Source organism: Sus scrofa, chromosome 4 (assembly GCF_054392235.1).
Source record: "Sus scrofa isolate SSC_HxYL_T2T_F1_AM1 chromosome 4, Sscrofa_HxYL_maternal_Yorkshire_Landrace_v2.0, whole genome shotgun sequence".
Classification (NCBI taxonomy): domain Eukaryota; kingdom Metazoa; phylum Chordata; class Mammalia; order Artiodactyla; family Suidae; genus Sus; species Sus scrofa.
This window is the reverse complement of record NC_139386.1, coordinates 81023688-81046020: the sequence shown is the minus strand read 5'-3', so window position 1 is coordinate 81046020 and position 22333 is coordinate 81023688. Positions and strand designations below refer to the sequence as shown.

General features: G+C 37.1%; 1 protein-coding gene across 14 annotated transcripts in view; it reads left to right on the top strand.

Annotated features, from left to right (window-relative positions):
* The window catches only part of LOC100627466 (uncharacterized), a 207048-nt gene that overhangs the window by 142332 nt on the left and 42383 nt on the right, over nt 1-22333 (top strand). For 11 of the 14 annotated variants that reach the window (XM_021089367.2, XM_085022370.1, XM_085022374.1 and 8 more), the window contains 3 exons: nt 3609-3772; nt 7606-7692; nt 11417-11549. In XM_021089367.2, coding sequence (XP_020945026.2) covers nt 3609-3772; nt 7606-7692; nt 11417-11549 — 384 coding nt within the window. Of the gene's footprint in view, nt 1-3608; nt 3773-7605; nt 7693-11396; nt 11550-22150; nt 22283-22333 lie in introns of all 14 variants that reach the window. The other 3 variants (XR_014843820.1, XR_014843821.1, XM_085022378.1) reach the window with 2 other exon arrangements.

Sequence of the window (22333 nt, the reverse complement as noted above, 5' to 3'; positions counted from 1 at the left end):
CTGTAGCCCCCTCCTTACTGCCCACCACAGCAGGGACTCCACTGTCTCTGAGCCTTGGAATCCTTCTTCCTTCATTTCATCCCTTCTCCGTCCATATCATCTACTGGAAAAAAATTCTTGAAAAGCTCACTGGTCTTCTGTGGATGATGTGGGGGTCCAGTCATCAGATGCACAGTTCTTCACAGGGCTGTCCTGGCTGACTCCACCTCTGCTGCTGGCTTCTGCTGGATGGCGATTGGATGCCTCGGTCATGTGCCCTTGGCTCTTTGCCAGATCAAGGCATCTGGGGAGACTGAGAATATTTCAAATCATCATGCGCTGGTTCCTTTTTACTTAACAATTCCTTCCTCAGTCTACTCTTGACTTTTGTTTTTTTTTTCTTCTTTTTTTTTCTATTTGGCCGTATCCATGGCATGTGGAATTTCCTGGACCAGGGGTGGAACCCACGCCACACGCCACGGTATCAACATAATGCCAGATCCTTAACCTGCTATGCCTCATGGGAACCCCTTCCTCTTGAGTGTTTACCATAAGCAGAAAAAACAGGACACACCTTCCACACTTTGACTGGGAATCTCATTAAGCAGACATCTAAGTTCACCACCTGTAAGTTTTATTTCCACCACCAAGTAATGGTGCACAGTTCAGCCAAGTTCTCTTCCATTTTGTAACAGGAATAGCCTTTACTCTAGTTTAAGCTAAGGGTATTTCTCATTTTTATCATTTCCAATAATGAGTTTCTATCATGAATGTGTATTTAATTTTGCCAAATGCGCTTTTTTTTTTTTGAATCAGACACTGTTCTTGGGATAAGCCTGAAGGTTGTGGTTGACTTGATTTGGTAGTACTTTTGCTGAGAGTATTTTCATTTTGACATCAGAGTGTGCTCGTCTTACATGATGAATTGGGAATTATTCTGAAGGGTTTGTGTAGGATTGGCATTGGTTGTTTCTTAGAGGTTTGGTAGAAAATTCACCATCTGGGTCTGCAGTTCTTTGTGAAAAAGAGTGAACTATATGATTTTTATTTATTTTTTATTTATTTATTTTTATTTATTTTATTTTATTTTATTTTTTTGTCTTTTTTTGCTATTTCTTGGGCCGCTGCTGCGGCATATGGAGGTTCCCGGCTAGGGGTCTAATCGGAGCTCTAGCTGCCAGCCTATGCCAGAGCCACAGCAACGCAGGATCCGAGACGTATCTGCAACCTACACCACAGCTCACGGCAACGCCGGATCATTAACCCACTGAGCAAGGCCAGGGATCGAACCCGCAACCTCATGGTTCCTAGTCGGATTCATTAACCACTGCGCCACGACGGGAACTCCTGATTTTTTTTTTAAAAGATAAAGAGCTATTCAGATTTCTTAGTTATTTTGTGTAGTTATTTTTATGGTAATTTGAATCTTTCATCAAGCTATTCGTCCACTCCCTGCATCCTGCTTTTTTCTAGTCCATTGATTCAACTCTTCAACACACTCATTCAAATTGGGACCTAATACAGTATGAATGTTAAGAATGCTTTTAGGGAGTTCCCTGGTGGTGCAGCAGATTAAGGATCCGATGGTTTGGGTTGTTGCTGTGGTATAGTTTTGATCCCTGGCCCAGGAACTTGCACATGCTGCAGTGAGGCCAAAAAAGAAAGAAAAGAAAGACTTTTAAAATTTTATCTACCCATCTCCATTCTCCTATAATGTTGCTGAGCAAGCTGGGTTAGGTGCCCTATAAATTTCTGAAATCATCTGTCTCATTCTTTTCTTGGCTTCTATTTTACAAAGATGATGGCACAAAGTTTTGTACAGTCTTTGTTTAATTTTTATTGTTTTTTTAAAGCCAGTTCTTTTTTTAAAAGTTAAAATATAAAGAAAAATTTATTTTGTTAACTTTTCTGTGACCTTGCCTCACTTCCCCCAAATCTTACATTAAGAATGTTCTGATTTTTCTTCCCTTTTGGTGTGTTGGCCTTCCGATCTCATAGATTACAGGCCAATGGAGGACAAAAATGTCACTCTGTGACTTCCAGCCACTCCTCCCCATGGCACTGGACACCCAGCAATGACTCAGTGACTTACTGGCTATCAATTGATCTAAGTTATAAACTAAAAGATGAATCTTGGTTCAGGATCTTTAGAATCTACTCCAGTTTTTACAACACTCTCTTCCAAGATTAAAGTTTTAATGATTTAAAGAGGTGCAAAACCTATGGTAAACAGACATCATATTTCATTATTTTCATTTTATTTCTATTCTTGTACTTTTCATCCTTTTCCATAGTAGTTGTTAGAAAATGCAATTTCTTTCTCTATTGATTTGGTCCTTGTACGTTTAGTAAGTATTGATTCTCCCCTGAACTCTTTTGCTACATTTCTAAGAGAGCAAAATCTTAAAAGCTTTATTTCATTTTATTCAAACAGGCACTAACATACCAGTTATTCTACAGAGTCTAGGATTTTCCCAGCTCTATAGTTTGTAACTGCAATTTAGCGCCTTCTGCCATTGTTAAAGATAGCCTATCCATCTGTTTCAATTTTTAAAAATGATGTTTTTATTTACTAACTGGTTGTCTACCAAGATGAAACTTATTGTGACTTTTGCCATGTGTTGGAAAGATAAAGTACAGTTTCCTGTTTTAAAGTAGATTAAAAAATGGACATTCATTTAACATGTGTTTATTGTACCAGATAAGTAAAATTTATACCTAGAATTTGAATAATATTTAGTTCAAATATGGGAGAGAGAAAAATCAGCCTAAAGAGTAGAATGTTATTTAAGTCTGTAGTTCTGAATTATACTGCCTCATTTCTTCATTCTTTAAAAAAACTTGAGTTTGTTCTTCTAATTTCTCATTACTTCAATTTTATTATTGATCAACTCTTGATGTTTACTCCAAAGCAAGCTGGCAAAATTAAATTGACATCCTAGGAAGTAATGTCACACCACTATCAGTGTGTTATGATATTTAGTTAATCTCAGTTATATTTACCAGGAACCATATACTTTATAGTGCTGTTTTTATTTGCTTCTGGGTGATACCACATTTGCTTAACATTTGTGGAACTCAGTTACTTTATTAATTTGGAATATTTAAAACAATAGGTTAAGCAAATATACCAGAATACTTTTGAAATTCCTTCTAACTTATCTGATTACAATTTTTACATTTATATAAATAATTACACATTTTTTTATTTTGGAAAATAAACATCTAAGCTTAAAGGATATTGAAAGGTATAATTCTGAATGTACATGTTATATGTCAGAGCTAAGAAATTGGAGATGTTTTGTCAAAATGCTAGGAACTTAAGATAATTATTATAGCAATTCTCTCCGAGTCCAGGCAGGACCAACTATTACAGAATAATGGTATCTCTCTAACCTTGTTAAAGATCTTCTGCATATATTCTCATGATTACATTGTAGGACATGATCATTTTATTAAGTATTTTAAAACCCAAATCTAAATCTTGGGTTATAGCCCTTTGCCAGAGGAGATGGAGAAGAGTAAGTTATGTCCATCCTGACCTCTCCTGGCTCTATGATGACCTGTTCTTCTGAGTCTTCCACTGTTATGAGTTGCTGCAATGCTGTGTGTCATTTTTGTTTCTATAGGTGGTAACTGGAAGGTTTCCATAATCACCAGTGACTTGCCAAATGCAGGGACCAGCTCACAGGTTTATATTATACTCTATGGACGACTTAGGACTTCAGCTCCCATATATCTGTATGGAACAGATGGAGTTCGATTTCAGGATGGCCAGGAAGACGTATTTACTGTAAGTAGTAAAACTGAGTAAAACCTGGTAATGTAAGCTGGTAGGTACTTTGCAATGGATGCAGTCTATCAAATTGGGCACATCCTGTTATAACAACATGTGTCCTGTAGAAGATCAATCAAAAGTGATTCATAGAGGATTTTGCTCAGGCAGGTTATACACAAGCAAAACTGCAGTACAATAAGAGACAACAGCTAGAGAGAAACACTAGATGACAACATTTGTTGTTTCTGTACTTGTGGCTGTCAGGAGCAAGGGCTGTGCCTTTCTGTCTGAGGCTCTAACAGATTAGTCTCAAAGTCAAGGTCAAAAAGGGAAAATAAATGATCAAATAAAGGAAGGCAAAGAAGCTTTCATCGAGTTATTGGGTCATGACATATGAGATGATCCATTGAGATCAAGATCGAGACCTGGGGAGAAATAGAGGTAGCCAAGATGCTCCAGTGTCATGTTGTTAAACCTGAGTCAGGAAGGTCAGCAGTCACAGGCGAGGTTTGGAATGAGTCAGCATCAGGCACCACAGGTGCTTAGTAATGTCTTTTGAACCAATGACTGGATGCACAGAGGGATTGTTCTGAACTGGGTAGAGACAGAAAATAAAATCACAATCAGAAAAAAGTGTCCTTTGTGGCAGTGAGGGATGGACTGGGGGTTGGGATCAGCACATTCACACTGAGGTCTATGGAATAATTAGCCAATGGGGTCCTGCTGTACAGCACAGGGAACTCTACCCAATATTCTGTGATCATCTATATGGGAAAAGAATCAGAAAGAGAATGGATGTGTGTACATGTATAGCTGAATCACTGTGTTGTACAGCAGAAATTATCTGCTTGTACATCAACTATACTTCAATAAAACTTTAAAAAATGAAAAAAAAAAAGAAGAAAGAAGTGTCCATAAGTATCCAAAATCTTTGCAGGATACCGTTACATGTGATCCCGGGTGTGTGGTTTACCATAGCCTGTGTACTCAGCCCATGTATATCACAGGAGAGGCTGAACTGTTTGGTACCAAACTAATAGTTTAATTTGAACTATCCTTTCCATGCTTTCTATGTGAGTCAGTATGTATGTATGTATGTATTTGTCTTTTTGCCTTTTCTAGGGCCGCTCCTGCGGCATATGGAGGTTCCCAGGCTAGGGGTTGAATCAGAGCTGTAGCCACCGGCGTACACCAGAGCCACAGCAATATGGGATCCAAGCCACGTCTGCAACCTACACCACAGCTCACAGCAACGCTGGATCCTTAACCTGCTGAGCAAGGCCAGGGATTGAACCCGCAACCTCATGGTTCCTAGTCAGATCTGTTAACCACTGAGCCACGACGGGAACTCTTGTGAGTCAGTATTTAAAGAAACTCTTTTGTTGATGGCCAATAATATATAAAAATTAACAACAAAGATTTTGATATTTTGCATGTGTAGGAAATAATTTTAGAGATGAATGTACTACAAGAGTCTGAACTGTTTTTGTTGCTGTTTTGCTATTTTATTGTTTCAAATTTACTTTTAAATCCAATTATACTTTCACACAGTGAATATATTTTGAATATTCTTTATAAGAAAGGAGCACCTATACCCTCCCAGTCACTTTTCCTTCTCTCACAGGAAACTGTTTTAAGTTTGATGCTTTTTTTTCTGAGCACTGTTATCTACATTTCAGCTCTTTCTGTTGGTTTGGCCTTTTTTTGTTTTTTGGTCTCTTTGTCTTTTTAGGGCTACGCCTGAGGCATGTGGAGGTTCCCAGGCTGGGGGTCCAATTGGAGCTGCAGCCGCTGGCCTGTGCCACAGCCACATCAACACAGGATCTGAGCCATGTCTGCGACCTACACCACAGCTTACACCAATGCTGTATTCTTTACCTATGGAGCAAGGCCAGGTATCAAAGCCGCATCCTCATGGATGCTAGTCTGGTTTGTTAACTACTGAGCCGTGATGGGAACTCAGGTTTGGCCTATTTTTTAATTGGGTTGTTTTTCTTTTTGTTATTGCATTGTAAGGCTACTTTATACGTTCTAAATACTAGACCCTTACCAGAAATATGATTTGCAGGAGTTCCTGCTGTGGTGCAACAGGATCAGCAGTGTCTTGGGAGCACTGGGACACCCAGCCTGGTATAGTGGGCTCAGGATGAAGCGTTGCCGCACTTGTGGCTTGGATCTGATCCCTGGCTCAGGAACTCCATATGCTGCAGGGTGGCCAAAAATGGGAAAAAAAATATGAATTGCAGATATTTTCTCCTATTTTGTGGGTTATCTTTTCACTCTTTTGATAGTATCTTTTAATGTACAGGAATTTTTAGTTTTGTTAATGTCCAGTTTATCTATTTTTTCCTTTTGTTCCCTGTGTTTTTGCTGTCATATCTAAGAAATTATTGCCAAAGCCAAGGTCATGAACACTTAGCCCTTTGTTTTCTTCTGTATTAGTTCTTTGATCCATTTTGAGTTAAATTTTATACATGGTCTATGAGGTAAAATTCCAATTCCATTCTTTTTTGTGATACCTAGTCCTTGCTCTGCTTTTTGAGTCCATTTTGATAGTTTGTGTGATTCTAAAGATTTGTCCATTTCATCTAGGTTATCTAATTTGCTGGCACACAATTGTTCATGATATTCCTTTATAATTCTTTTTGTTTGAATAAGGTTAGTAGTAATGTCCGTATTTTCACTTATGCTTTTGGTAATTTGAGTTTGCCTTCTTTTTTTCCTTAGGCTAGCTAAATGTTTGTTAATTTGGTTCTCCTTTTCAAAGAACCAGTGTTTGGTTTAGTAGATTGTATTGTTTTTCTATTCTCTGTTTCATCTCCATTCTAATCTGTTATTTCCTTTCTTCTGCTAGCTTTGCACTTAGCTTACTCCTCTTTTATCCTAGTTCTGTAAGTTGCAAAGCTAGGTTATTTATTTGAGAACCTCCTTCTTCCTCCTCTTCCCACTTTCTTCCTACTCCCCTCCCCTTCTTCTTCCTTCATTCTCTTCCTCCTATTTCCTCCCCCTTCCTTCATTCTCTCCCTCCTATCTCCTCCCCCTTCTCCCTCTCCACAGAGTCTCTGAATTTATTAGATCAGAATCTCTAAGGAAGTTTTCTCTCACAGCCAGCTTGCCAGTCTAGTCGATGAATGTTCACCTGACGTGATTTCTTCCTTTTAAGTATTTCATATTTCACATATTTTATAGAATTACAGCTAAAATTTCCCTCTGAACTCTAGTATGAGTCCATACTAATGTGAATCACTAGTTTTTCATATGTTTTTTATTCTTCTCAAGGTATTTTAAAGTTTCCCTTGCAGTTTCTTTGACTCATTCACTACTTAAGTGTATATAATTTAATTTACACATATTTGTAGATTTTTCAGTTTTCTTTCTTGTATTTATTTCTATTTTCTCATTCCATTGTAGTTAGAAAAGATACTCAGTATGACTTCACACCTATTCAATTTTCAAAACCTGTTTTGTGATATAGCATATATTCTATCCTTGAGAATGTTCTAAGTACATTTGAGAAAACTGTATTCTGCTGCTGTTGAGTGGAATGCTTTATAAATGGCTCTAGTTGGTATATGATGTTGTTCAGTTCCTCTATTTCCTTACTGATATTCTGTTTAGTTGTTCTACTGAAGTCTCCAATGACTATTGTAGACTATTTCTCTATTCAATTATGTACATTTTTGCTTCATGTATTTTGGCACTCTGTCGTTAGGTGTGTACATTTTTATAAATATAAAATCTTCTTAATGGATTGATCACTTTATTAACATACAATGCCCTAGTATAAGGTTTTAACAATCGATTTTGTGAAATTACATTGAAAGAAGTTCTCTTGGTTTTTTTTATAGATCACAGTTGGGGAGCTTGGCACACTCTTTAAGATTCGTATTGGTCATACTAACTCTGGACTTTCCCCCTCCTGGCACTGTAAAGAGGTAAAAGCATATCAATACTCCCATCCTTTGTAAGGTCCTCTGCCAATTCTGTTTAGGAATCAAACCTCAGAGGGGCATTTCACACCTGCTGTGAGTTGATGGAGTAAAACCTGGACTTTTTAGTCAGAGCTTTCCTCAGGGCAGCAGTATCATATGCCCTTAATAATAATTTAATTCCTAATTAACTGAGGGAAGCACCTCAACCAAACAATCCTCTCACCTCTGCAAAGAAAAGAAAATACTTCAGACTCTACATAAACTCTCATTGCTTCTTGATATAGTTGCAATAGAAAAGATGACCGGGGGGGTGTTATCAGCTTCAGAAGGTTGTGAAAATAGTCCATTTGCATTGGTAAAATAATCATCTACTAGATTTGAGCACCAGCCATCAAATTTAGGCTATTCATGCTAAGCAAGAGGACGTCCCCTGAGTAATTGCAGGAGAAATGAGAGGCTTATGTTTTCTATATTACTCAGAATTAAAATTTTTTTTTTTGTCTTTTGTCTTTTTGTTGTTGTTATTGTTGTTGTTGTTGTTGTTGCTATCTCTTGGGCTGCTTCCACGGCATATGGAGGTTCCCAGGCCAGGGGTTGAATCAGAGCTGTAGCCACCGACCTATGCCAGAGCCACAGCAACGCGGGATCCGAGCCGCGTCTGCAACCTACACCACAGCTCACGGCAACGCTGGATCCTTAACCCACTGAGCAAGGCCAGGGACCGAACCCGCAACCTCATGGTTCCTAGTCGGATTCGTTAACCACTGCGCCACGACGGGAACTCCAGAATTAAAAAATTTTTACTTATTTTCATGATTGCCAATAAATGCACATCTTGAATATTGGAAATCACCCAGTGTTATTCATTTTTGTGTATGGCATATTTCCAGGATAAATGATCTTTAACTGAACAAGTTCTCAAAATGCAAAGAATACCTAGTCAAACTCCTCATATTCTTGGAAAAATTGTTCTACAGTTTTTTAATACACGAGAAAATTAATGAAAAATTCATAGAAGATGAGCAATCCCTTAAAAACATATTTTTATTTTATTAGAATAAACATATAGTTGTTAATAATCCCATCTTTACATTAAAGTCGCAAAAGATACTGAAGCAGAATGAGAAAATGAAATTCACTTTATGAAAATACAGAACGTAGAAGTTAGATTTCAAAGTTCAAGATTACTGCCTGGCTTCTATGTGAAATAATTTCCTCTTTTATGCTATATAGAGCTTTTGAAATATGGTCTTCAGATTGATATGTAAATGATCATGTATGATAATAATGACATCTTTTACTTTTTCTCTCTTAGTAAGCTAAACTAATTTATGAAAATTATCCTTGGGAATTCTCATTGTGGCTCACCAGTAATGAACCTGACTAGTATCCATGAGGATGTGAGGATGTGGGTTCTATCCCTGGCCTCAATCAGTGGGTTAAGGATCTAGCGTTGCCGTGAGCTGTGGTGTAGGTCACAGATGTGGCTCGGATCCAGTGTGGTTGTGGCCGGCAGCTGCAGCTTCGATTTGACCCATAGCCTGGGAACTTCCGTATGCCATAGGTACAGCCCTAAAAAGCAAAAAAAAAAAAAAAAAAAAAAAAAAAGAGAAAAGAAAGAAAGAAATGGAAAAAGGAAATTACCACTAATCACTAATCTCATTTGATTGGTAACTAGTAGGCAATGTTACATTCACTGTGGAGCTGAGATGCTGAGACAATGGTTAAATGATCTGAAAATATATAATATTGCAGAGGAAAGAAAAAAAAATCAGGCTGAAAGTTGTTAGTGACTGTCTGTCCATGGCCAGTCCTCTCTCCATGCGAGGCAGTGAGTTTGCCTGAGGTTTACCTCACCTGCCCTTTAGAACCAGTGAGGAAGAGATGCTCTTGCTTCAGAGTTTTTTTCTGAGTTTATAACACCCTTTATATGATTTACCTATTTGGCCAAATTAAGATGCTAGATAATGGGTTGAGGATTTTCTGATTAATTCCTATAATACAGCTTAGAAGTTGGAAATTTAAAATTTTAAGTAAGCCAACTTGTGCCTATAATGTGAAGGGATTTGAATTAACACACTATAGCACTAATGATACAACATTTCCACAGCCTGTAAAATAATCAGACTGTTTTTGTGAGCTTAAACTTGATTCTTTAAGTTTAGTTAAGGAAGATTACAAAAAAAAAAAAAAACCCACTTCAAGTGATGATTTACTTTGTATTTCTCAAATGATCTGCCTTGGACTGTAATTAAAAAACCAGGTCAAATGGTGGCAGCAATGGCAGTCTTGTAAACCAGTGATAATTCTCTGTGGTTCTCAGGGAGCCTTTCTAAAAGTGTGATTGCTCCAGAGTGCACGTGATGTGAATTGATGAATGAAAATTTCTGGACCTTACCACACTTCACAGACGTAGTACTTTAGGGATTGAAAATCTACCATTATAACAACATGACTCACATGAAAGTTGAAAATCTCTGATTTAAGGCATTATAAAGACAATAAGATTAATTTAACAGATAAAGCAACACCTCACTGAAACTTTTAAAAGAGTAATAGTGCCCTACCCATGAAAGGCTGTATTTTAGAATCAGAGGACACATTGCTACTTTTTGATGATTTTTGGCATTCAACTGATCCCACCAGAATTTATTTATTTATTTATTTTTTAGGGCCACACCTCCAGTGGCATATGGAGGTTCCCAGGCTAGGGGTCAAATTGGAGCTGCAGCTGCCAGCCTAGGCTACAGCCATAGCAACGCCAGATCTGAGCTGTGTCTTCGACCTACACCACAGCTCATGGCAACGCCTGATCCTTAACCCACTGATGGAGGCAAGGGAGTGAACCTACATCCTCATGGATGCTAGTTGGGTTTGTTAACTCCTGAGCCATGACCGAAACTCCTACCAGAATTTAGCATCTTTGTTTAACTCAAGGATGAATGGATTTATATAATATGGTATAACAGGTACTCCCCCCAAAATCACTGCTTGAATGTCGTTCATTGCCAAGGGCCTACGAAGAAAACTCTTATCAGTTTGAATCTGTAGTGAATGAAATCTAAGCTCATGCTGATATTTTGTAACATCACTTTTTTTTTTTTTTTTTGTCTTTTCTAGGGCCACACCCTCGGAAGATGGAGGTTCCCAGGCTAGGGATCTAATTGGAGCTGTAGCTGCTGGCCTACACCACAGCCACAGCATCAAAGGATCTGAACCGCATCTTCGACCTACATCACAGCTCACAGCAATGCCGGATCCTTAACCCACTGAGCGAGGCCAAGGATGGAACCTGCAACCTCATGGTTCCTAGTTGGATTTGTCAACCTTTGAGCCACAACAGGAACTCCAACATCACTTTAAAATAAAAAAATTAATTACTAAGAAGTTGCAACAGGGAAGTAATTATATTTTTAGAAAATTATAAATATTTCTTTCTAGGTGGAAAATATTGAAACTTAGAAAATTTGAGAGGAAATTGGCAGGCTTAACATTTCAACGTAGAGGAATTAGAAAGAGAAGAATTTCAAAATAGAGAAAAGAAACGCCATTGTACTCAAGATAGTGCTAACTGAAAAATTAGCACTTTTCTTATTGAGTATTCAACAACTTCTTTTACTGAAAAAAAGTAAAAGTTCTTAAGTGTCAGGGTTGGGTAAAATCTTTTATTTGACTCTTTGATAAAGTATTCTTACCTTTTTTACAAGCAACAATGTTGCTATTGTAGATACGATTGTGGAACATGAAATCTGGAAGACAGTTTTATATACCTGTTCAACGATGGCTGGCACGAGATCAAGAGGATGGGGAAATCTGTCGAGAATTTCCTGTTTTAAACAAGGGGCAACCCATCCTTCCAGGTAGCACACATAAAACTTGTTTGCCTAAAAGCGGAAGGATGGGGAGTTTAGTACGTGTCGAGTAAGTGAATAAATGAGCGAATGAGTGCTCAAGGAACCTCTCAGTTCTTACCAGTTGCCTCTGCCGGTGTGACAGCTACATCTAAATAATTTTTAGTTGTTTTCTGCACTGGCATTCTGGAATATGTTCTTGTCAACAGTTAACCCTGTAAGGAGGTTAGCCAGAATGCTCTTAATGAAAAAGAGAATGAATTCTTAGAAGGTCATGAGAAAATTGAATGTCCAATGAAATTATTCCTGGGCTAAAAAACGCAAGTCGATGTAAGCTTTTCTTATCAGGCTCAGCTTTAGTTTTGAAAATGTGTCTCATCAGCCCGTCCCCTTCACGGGGGAGGTGTCCTGTTCCTACCCAGTTAGTAATGATGCAGTTTTAGGAAACATAAACAGAACTGCTTTATGACTTTCTAAGCATTTTGGCAAGAGCAGAGATCTGTTCAAGACATTCATGAGTGTGGCCGAGAGCTAGGCTGTGCTCAGAGTTATACAGTCACTGCTCACAGCCACGAAAATTCAGGGTGACTCTGTCCAGAAGAGCTGTCTGCTCCTGTGTCTGCTGGTTTCTGCTTTGGAAGAGACTAGGAAAAGGGTGTATGAAAATTATTAAATGGGAAATTGATAAAAAATAAATCTTGTCCAGTTCAGCACTTTTTCTATTAAATATGTGATATTTTAGTTTTCTAAAGAGATGAATAATATTAAATATTATGGGAAGATTAAGAAGATCTCCGCAATGTCATATACTGTAGTATTAGGTTCATGACAACTTGTGTAACTTAACAGGGAACTTAAATTTGCTAAAAGGATTGCGGAGATGGATGATTCCTTTGTTGTGGTTGTTAAACAAGGTGTAGTAAACTCTTAAATTTTTAAGTTAAACTATTTTTGAAAAGCTATGAATAGTTCCACTTACTGAAAAGTGAAGGCTTGTATAAACATTGTTGTCAGGTTCCTCAGCATTTTTAAGTGTTCTCAACACTCTCCCTCATTAGCCTGTCCCCTTCACGGCGGACGTGTTCTGTTCCTACCCAGTTAGTAATGGTGCAGTTTTGCTTCTTCATCTCTCATTTTAATTGTAAAATTTGCTCAAAGGAGTCATATTCTGCAAATACGTACTGATTTTTACTTGTCTTCCCTGCGGCAGTTGGTACTGGTGGTTTAATAGAAACTTTCATTTTCAGTTTCAACAAGAATGGAGAAGCTGCTCTTGTGTATTTCTCATGTGCTCTATGTACCCTCTCATGTGCTATTTGTAAACTTGGGCAAGCCTTTAGTTATCTAGGTCAGTGGTAGATATAGCAAAAGATACCTGACTTCAGCCATATTTTGCCTAATTTACTAATGAAGATTGATGCTATATGTGGAATGATGTCATTGCAGACAAGCAACAGCTTTGACCAGAGATAAAGACATCAGTTCCAGGTGGTATAAACAAGGGAGGTTGGATTAGTGTCCTTTTTACTATATTGCATACCTCTCAGGCCATGAAGAATTAGGGTGGTATTGGTCATTTAAGGCAAAAAGAAGTCAAAAAGTGTTTGCCTGGTTAACCAGCCTACAATCATATGTACCTGAAAAAAAATACGTTTTTTAATTATAGAACTGTTTTTCTACATAGGATAAAGTTGCTAAGCAAACCAGAGCAAAAGTGAACTTTCTCAGTCTGTGTGAGATATGTGTATATTTAATTTTAATTTTCAATTGTGGTAATAAATAGAAAACATTAAATTTACTGCCTTAAAAATTTTAAGTGTACATTTCATTTAAGTATATTCACACTGTTGTACAACAGATCTCTAGAACTTTCTCCATCTTACAAAGCTGAAATTCTTTTCTTCTTATGTGAGTTTTAGCAGATTGTGTCTTTCGGTCAATTGATACACTTCATCTAGGTTGTCAGATTTGTGGACACAGGGTTTTTCATGGTATTCTTTTATTATCATTTAAATTTTCCATGGGATCGGGAGTGGTTTTTCCTGTTTCATTTCTGATATTAGTAATTTGTGTCCTCTCTCTTTTTTCTTATTTAGCCTGGCTATAGGCTTATCAATTTTATTGATTTTTTCAAAGAACTAGCTTTAGGTTTCATTGGTTTTTCTCTGTTGATCTCCGCTTTTCAGTTTCATTGATTTCTGTTCTAAGTCTTATTTCTTTTATTCTTACTTACTTTGGATTTAATTTGCTCTCTTTTTTCTGGTTTCCTAAGGTAGAAACTTAGATAATTGATTTTAAATCTTTTTCTTTTCTGATGTATGTATTCACTGCGATAAATTTTCTAAGCATTGTTTTTTTCTGCAATCCACAAATTTTGCTAAGTTGTATTTTCATTTAGTTCAAAATATTTTAAAATTTCTCTTGAGATTTCTTCTTTGACCCATGTGTTATTTAGAAGTATGTTATTTACTCTCCATGTGTTATGGTATTTTCCGGTGATCTTTCTGTTATTGATTTCTAGTTTAATTCCACTATGGTCTGAGAGCAGACATTGTATGATTTCTGTTCTATTAAATTTATTAAGGTGTGTTTTATGGCTTAGACTCCGGTCTGTCTTGCTGACTATCCCAAGTGAGCTTGGGAAGAATGTGTATTCTGTGGTTGTTGGATGAAGTAATCTATTGATGTATATTATAAACGGTTGATCAATAGTGCTATTGAGTTCACCTAAGTCCTTATTAGTTTTCTGCCTACTGGATCTATCCATTTGACACCTCTACTATGATAGTGGATTCTTCTGTTTCTCCCTGCAGTTCTGTCAGTTTTGCCTCACATAGTCTGGTGCTCTGTTAGGTACACACACATTAAGGATTATTATGTCTTGAATTGACCCTTTTATTATTATGTAATGGGTCTCTTTATTCCTGATAACTTTTCTTGTTTGACATCTGCTCAGTCTGAAATTTATATAGCTATTTCTGCTTTCTTTTGATTGGTATTAGCGGGTTATATTTTTCTCCATAAATTTACTTTTAATCTATCTGTATATTTATTTTTAAACTGGGTTTTTGTAGACAACATATAGTTGGGTCTTATTTTTTTTTATTTTATTTTTTCCCACTGTACAGCATTGGGATCAAGTTATTCTTACATGTATACATTTTTCTCCCCCACCCTTTGTTCTGTTGCAATATGAGTATCTAGACATAGTTCTCAATGCTACTCAGCAGGATCTCCTTGTAAATCTATTCTAAGTTGTGTCTGATAACCCCAAGCTCCCGATCCCTCCCACTCCCTCCCTCTCCCGTCGGGCAGCCACAAATCTATTCTCCAAGTCCATGATTTTCTTTTCTGAGGAGATGTTCATTTGTGCTGTATATTAGATTCCAGTTATAAGTGATATCATGTGGTATTTGTCTTTGTCTCTCTGACTCATTTCACTCAGTATGAGAGTCTCTAGTTCCATCCATGTTGCTGAAAATGGCATTATGTCATTCTTTTTTATGGCTGAGTAGTATTCCATTGTGTATATATACCACCTCTTCCGAATCCAATCCTCTGTCGATGGACATTTGGATTGTTTCCATGTCCTGGCTATTGTGAATAGTGCTGCAATGAACATGCGGGTGAATGTGTCTCTTTTAAGTAGAGTTTTGTCCGGATAGATGCCCAAGAGTGGGATTGCAGGGTCATATGGCAGTTCTATGTATAGATTTCTAAGGTATCTCCAAACTGTTCTCCATAGTGGCTGTACCAGTTGACATTCCCACCAACAGTGCAGGAGGGTTCCCTTTTCTCCACAGCCCCTCCAGCACTTGTTATTTGTGGACTTATTAATGATGGCCATTCTGACTGGTGTGAGGTGGTATCTCATGGTAGTTTTGATTTGCATTTCTCTTATAATCAGCGATGTTGAGCATTTTTTTCATGTGTTTGTTGGCCATCTGTATATCTTCTTTGGAGAAATGTCTATTCAGGTCTTTTGCCCATTTTTCTGTTGGTTGATTGATTTTTTTTGCTTTTGGGTTGTATAAGTTGTTTATATATTCTAGAGATTAAGCCCTTGTCGGTTGCATCATTTGAAACTATTTTCTCCCATTCTGTAAGTTGTCTTTTTGTTTTCTTTTGGGTTTCCTTTGCTGTGCAAAAGCTTTTCCGTTTGATGAGGTCCCATGGGTTTATTTTTGCTCTAATTTCTATTGCTTTGGGAGACTGAGCTGAGAAAATATTCATGATGTTGATGTCAGAGAGTGTTTTGCCTATGTTTTCTTCTAGGAGTTTGATGGTGTCCTGTCTTTCAGCCATTTGGAGTTTATTTTTGTGCATGGTGTGAGGGTGTGTTCTCGTTTCATTGCTTTGCATGCAGCTGTCCAGGTTTCCCAGCAATGCTTGCTGAATAGACTTGCTTTTTCCCATTTGATGTTCTTGCCTCCCTTGTCAAAGATTAATTGACTGTAGGTGTCAGGGTTTATTCCCGGGTTCTCTGTGCTGTTCCATTGGTCTGTCTGTCTGTTTTGATACCAGTACCACACTGTTTTGATGACTGTGGCTTTGTAGTATTTCTTGAAGTCTGGGAGAGTTATGCCTCCTGCTTGGTTTTTGTTTCTCAGGATTGCTTTGGCAATTCTGGGTCTTTTGTGGTTCCATATAAATGTTTGGATTGTTTGTTCTAGTTCTGTGAAAAATGTCATGGGTAATTTGATAGGGATTGCATTGCATCTGTAGATTGCTTTGGGTAGTATGGCCATGTTTACAATATTGATTTTCCCAATCCAGGAACATGGAATATCTTTCCATTTCTTTACATCTTCTTTGATTTCTTTGATTAAACTTTTATAGTTCTCGGCATATAGGTCCTTCACCTCCTTGGTCAGGTGTATTCCGAGGTATTTGATTTTGTGAGGTGCAATTTTAAAAGGTATCGTATTTTTGTATTCCTTTTCTAATGTTTCATTGCTGGTATACAGAAATGTGACTGACTTCTGAATGTTAATCTTATATCCTGCTACTTTGCTGAATTTATTAATCAGTTCAAGGAGTTTTTGGCTTGAGTCCTTAGGGTTTTCTAGGTATAGTGTCATGTCATCTGCATACAGTGACAGTTTGATCTCTTCTCTTCCTATATGGATGCCTTTTATTTCTTTTGTTTGCCTAATTGCTGTGGCTAGGACTTCCAAAACTATGTTGAATGGCAGTGGTGAGAGTGGGCATCCCTGTCTTGTTCCAGATTTGAGTGAGAAGGCTTTCAGTTTTTCCCCATTGAGGATTATACTTGCTGTGGGTTTGTCATAAATGGCTTTGATTATGTTCAGGAATGTTCCCTCTCTGCCCACTTTGGCGAGGGTCTTGATCAGGAATGGATGTTGGACTTTGTCAAATGCTTTTTCTGCGTCTATTGAGATGATCATATGATTTTTGACTTTTCTTTTGTTAATGTGGTGTATGATGCTGATTGATTTGCGTATGTTGAACCATCCTTGTGAACCTGGGATGAACCCAACCTGGTCATGTTGTATGATTTTTTTGATATGTTGTTGGATTCGGTTGGCTAAGCTTTTGTTGAGGATTTTTGCATCTATATTCATCAATGATATTGGGCGATAGTTTTCTTTTTTGGTGGTATCTTTGTCTGGTTTTGGAATGAGGGTGATGGTGGCATCATAGAATGTCTTTGGGAGTATTTCTCCTTCTTCAACCTTTTGAAAGAGTTTAAGGAGGATGGGCACCAGTTCCTCTTTATATGTTTGGTAGAATTTGCCTGTGAAGCCATCTGGTCCTGAACTTTTATTTGTAGGGAGTGTTTTCATGACCTCTTCAATTTCATTTCTAGTGATTGGTCTGTTCAGTTGGTCTGTTTCTACTTGATTCAGTTTTTGCAGGCTGTAAGATTCTAGAAAATTGTCCATTTCTTCCAGGTTGTCAAATTTGTTGGCATATAGTTGTTCATAGTATTCTCTTATGGTTTTTTGTATTTCTGCTGTATCCGTTGTGATTTCTCCTTTTTCATTTATAATTTTGGTTATTTGGATTCTTTCTCTCCTCTTTTTAGTGAGTCTGGCCAGGGGTTTGTCAATTTTGTTCACCTTTTCAAAGAACCAGCTCTTAGTTTTATTAATTTTATCTATTGTTTTTTGAATCTATATTTTATTGATTTCTTCTTTGATCTTTATAATTTCCTTCCTTCTGCTGACTTTAGGTCTTTTTTGTTCTTTTTATAATTCATTTAGGTGGAGGGCTAAGTTGTCAGTTTGGGATCTTTCTTCTTTTTTGAGAAAGGCCTGTATTGCTATAAATTTCCCTCTGAGCACTGCTCTTGCAGCATCCCATAGATTTTGAGAGGTTGTGTCTTCATTATCGTTTGTTTCAAGGTATTTTTTAATTTCATTCTTGATTTCCTCATTGACCCATTGGTTTTTTAGTAGCATGTGGTTTAGTCTCCATGTAGTAGGTTTTTTCTCTTTGCTTTTCCCATGGTTGATTTCTAGTTTAATGGCATTGTGGTCAGAGAAGATACTTGAAATAATTTCTATGCTCCTAGATTTATTGAGATTCGCTTTGTGTCCCAATATGTGGTTGATTCTTGAGAATGTTCCATGTGCATTTGAGAAGAATGTGTATTCTGATTTTTTTGGATGTAGTGTCCTGAAGATATCAATTAAATCTAACCTTTCTATTGTTTCCTTTAGGATCTCTGTTGCTTTATTGGTTTTCTGTCTAGAGGATCTGTCCATTGGTGTGAGTGGGGTATTAAAGTCTCCTACTATGATTGTATTCCCACCAATTTCTCCCTTTATGTCTGTTAATATTTGTTGTATATATTTGGGTGCTCCTGTATTTGGGGCATATATGTTGATGATAGTACATCCTCTCCTTGGATGGATCCCTTAATCATTAAATAGTGTCCTTCGTCTTTATGTCTTTTGTTTTAAAGTCAATTTTGTCTTATATGAGTATTGCAACTCCTGCTTTTCTGTCATGTCTATTGGCATGAAGTATTTTTTCCTACCCCTTCACTTTCAATCTGTATGTATCCTTTGTCTTAAGGTGAGTTTCTTGTAGGCAGCATATTGAAGGTTTTTGTCTTTTTATCCACTCAGCCACTCTGTGTCTTTTGATTGGGGCATTCAGTCCATTGACATTTAAGGTGATAATTGATAGATGATTATTTATTGCCATTTTGAACCTCGTGTTCCAGTTGATTCTATGCTTCTCCATTCTTACTTTCTTTTTTTGGTTGGATGGTCTCCTGTTATTATCTGCTTGAGTGTTTTTTTTTTTCTTTTTTTGCGAATGCAGTGTTTGGTTTTGACTTGTGGTAGCCCAGTGTTTTAAGTATGCTAACCCCTTCCTATAATTGTGTGTTTTAGCCTGATGGTCCTGTAGGTTCAAACACTTCATTACTATATTAAAATTGAGAAGAGAAACAAACCAAAAAAAAGGGTCTGTTTATTTCCTAACATCCCTTGACCACATTTTATGATTTTGATGACTCTTTTTTCTTCTTTTTAATTTTATTTTGTTTGAAACATGTTCATGATTAAATCTGTATGCTGGCTTATTTGAGTGACTGCTCTCTGATTGTGGTTTCCTCAGTCCTAGTTCTTCCTCTTTTTTTTTTTTCTTTTTCCTCCCTTTGGGTCTTATTTTTTGATCCACTCTCACAATCTCTGTCTTTTAATTGGTTCATTTATACCAGTGATGTTCAAAGTGATTATTGATATAATTGGATTAATATATACTGTATTTGCTACTGTTTTCTTTTCATTGCTCTTATTGTTTATGCCTATATTTATATTTTACTCTTTTTCTGCCTTTTGTGCTTTCAGTTGAGAAAAGACAAAATCATTCTATTTCTCTCCTCTTTTAGCATATCAGTTACACCTTTTTAAAAAAACTTTATTTAGTGGTTGCCCTAGAGTTTGAAAATATACATTTACAGCTAATCCAAGACCACTTTCAAATTACACTATACCTCTTTATGAGTAATGTGAGTACCTTATAACAAAATCATCTATTCTTCCCCTCTTATTTCTTGTATCATTGCTGTAATTAAGTTCTTTTATATATAAGCATATATCTTATATACATAAACATACATAATCAAATACATTGTTGCTATTATTATTTTTGAACCAACTTAACTGTTAAAACAGTTAAGAACAAGAAAGGTGAGTTCCCTTTGTGGCTCAGTGGTAATGAACCCTCCTGGTATCTATGAGGTTGCGGATTCAATCCCTGGCCCTGCTCAGTGGGTAATGGATCCAGTGTTGTTGCGAGCTGGTGAGCTGTGGTGTAGGTCACAGACACAGCTCAGACCTGGCATTGCTGTGGCTATGGCTGTGGCTGGCAGCTGTAGCTCCTATTTGGCCCCTGGCCTCGAAACTTCCATATGCTGAAGGTATGGCCCTTAAAAGCAAAAAAAAAAAATTAAGTTTTAATTGTATCTTCACTTATTGTATCTTTGATACTCTTCCTTTCTTTCTATAGATACGAGTTTCTGACCTATTTATAATTTTCTTTCTCCCTGATGAACTTCTTTTAATGTTTCCTATAAGGCAGGTCTACTGGCAGCAGATTCCCTCAATTTTTGTTTGTCTAAGAAAATTTTTATTTCTCCTTCACTTTTGATGGGTAATTTTGCAGGGTACAGACTTCTAGGTTGGTGGGTTTTTTTTTCTCTCAATATGTTTAACATTTCACTCCACTCTTCTTGCTGACATGGTTTTTGAGAGGTCAGATGTAATTCTTGTCTTTGTTCCTCTCTAGGTAACTTTTTTTTCCTCCATATTCCTTCAGAATTTTTAATTTATCTTTGATTTTATTTAGTTTGGAAATGATATGACTAATGTAGATTTTTTTTTCATTTTATTTGATGTTTATCCTGCTTGATGTTCTCTGAGCTTCCTGAATCTGTGGTTTGATGTCTGACATTAATTTGGAAAAATTTCAGTTGTTACTGTTTCAAATATTTCTTTTGTTCCTTTCTCTTCCAGTTGTGTGTATGTTACACCTTTTATGCTTGTTCAGTGTCCTTGGTTTTTAGTTTTCTTCTTTTGCTTTTCAGTTTTGGAGGGGTCTTTTGATGGATTGTCAAAGCTTAGCAGTGAAGCATCTACCAATAAGCCCATCAAAGGCAGTTTTTGCTTCTGTTGCAATGTTTTTGATCTCTTATATTTATTTTTGGTTATTTCTTAAGATTTCCATATCTCTGTTTACATTGCCTATCTCTTCTTGCATTTTGTATGTATTATCTATTAGTGTTCTTAGCATATTAATCATAATTGTCTTAAACTCCTAGTCTTATCATTTCAACACCCCTGCCATTTCTGCTTCTGATGCTTTGTCTCTTCAAACTGTTGTCTTTTGGTGTACATGGTAATTTTTTCTAGATGCTGGACATTATGTACCAGCTAAGAGAGACTGTACTTAATAAGCCTTTAGTATGTGGTGGTGAGCTATGAGGGGGGGCCATGGAAGTGTTCCATAGTCCTATGATTAGGCGTCAGTCTTTTAGTGAGCCTCTGCCTCTAAATTGTAAACTTTACAACTGTTTCTCAGTTTTTTTTCTCCCTTTCTAGGTTGGACAGGATGGTTGGAGTGGACTGGAGTTTGATATTTTGCTGGCATCACTCCTCCTCCTTTAACATATCCATGCCCCATGAGATGGCTAAACCCAGTTTCAGTTTGTTCCATTTGTTTCTCTGCACATTCATTTTTGTTCTCTTCCTTCATTCTTGGAGTTCCAGGTTTCCTTCTGGTTTCATTTTCCTTCTCTCTGAAAAATTTCATTCAATAATTCTTTTATGGCAGGTCTTCTGGCAACGAATTCTCTTAGTTTCCCTTCACCTCGGAATGTTTTTATGTTTCCTTTATTCACGAGGGATGTTTTTGCTGGATATAGAATTCTGCCTTGGCAGCTCTTTGCTTTCAGCCCTTTAAAACTGTTGTGCCAGAGTTCCTGTCGTGGCTCAGTGGTTAACGAATCTGACTAGGAACTATGAGGTTGCAGGTTCAATCCCTGGCCTTGCTCATTGGGTTAAAGGATCTGGCATTGCTGTGGCTGTGGTGTAGGCCAGTGGCTGCAGCTCTGATTGGACCCCTAGCCCAGGAACCTCCATATGCCGTGGGAGCGGCCCTAGAAAAGGCAAAAAAAAAAAAAAAAAAAAGACAAAAAAAACCCCCCAAAAAACTGTTGTGCCACTTCTTTTGGGTCTCTATGGTTTCTAATGAGAAATTCGCTATCATTAGAATCAATATTCCCTTATAGTAAGGTACCATTTTCTTTGGCTCTTTTTAATATTTTTACTTTTTTTTTGGAAGTTTGAATATGATGTCTCTGGACATGAACTGCTTTGGATTCATTTTGTTTAGACTTTACTGAGCTTTTTGAATCTGTGTGCATATATGTCTTTGCCAAATTTGGGAAGTTTTTAGTCATTATTTCTTAAAATATTTTTTCAGCTTCCCACTTTTCCTCTTCTCTTTCAGTTACTGCATAATATGAATATTAGATTTTTTAACTATTGCCTAATTGGTCCCTGAGGCTCTGTTCATTAAAAATATTCTCTTGTTAGATTGGGTAATTTATTTTTCTTTTTTCTTTTGACCAGGTTTGTGGTATATGGAAGCTTCCAGGCTGGGGATCAAACCCATACTATAGCACTATAGCAGTAACTAGAACCATGGCAGTGACAACACCAGATCTTTAAACCACTGAGCCACCAAGGAACTCCATAAATTAGGTAATTTCTATTTATCTTCAAGTTTGCTAATACTTTCTTCTGTCTTCTGTC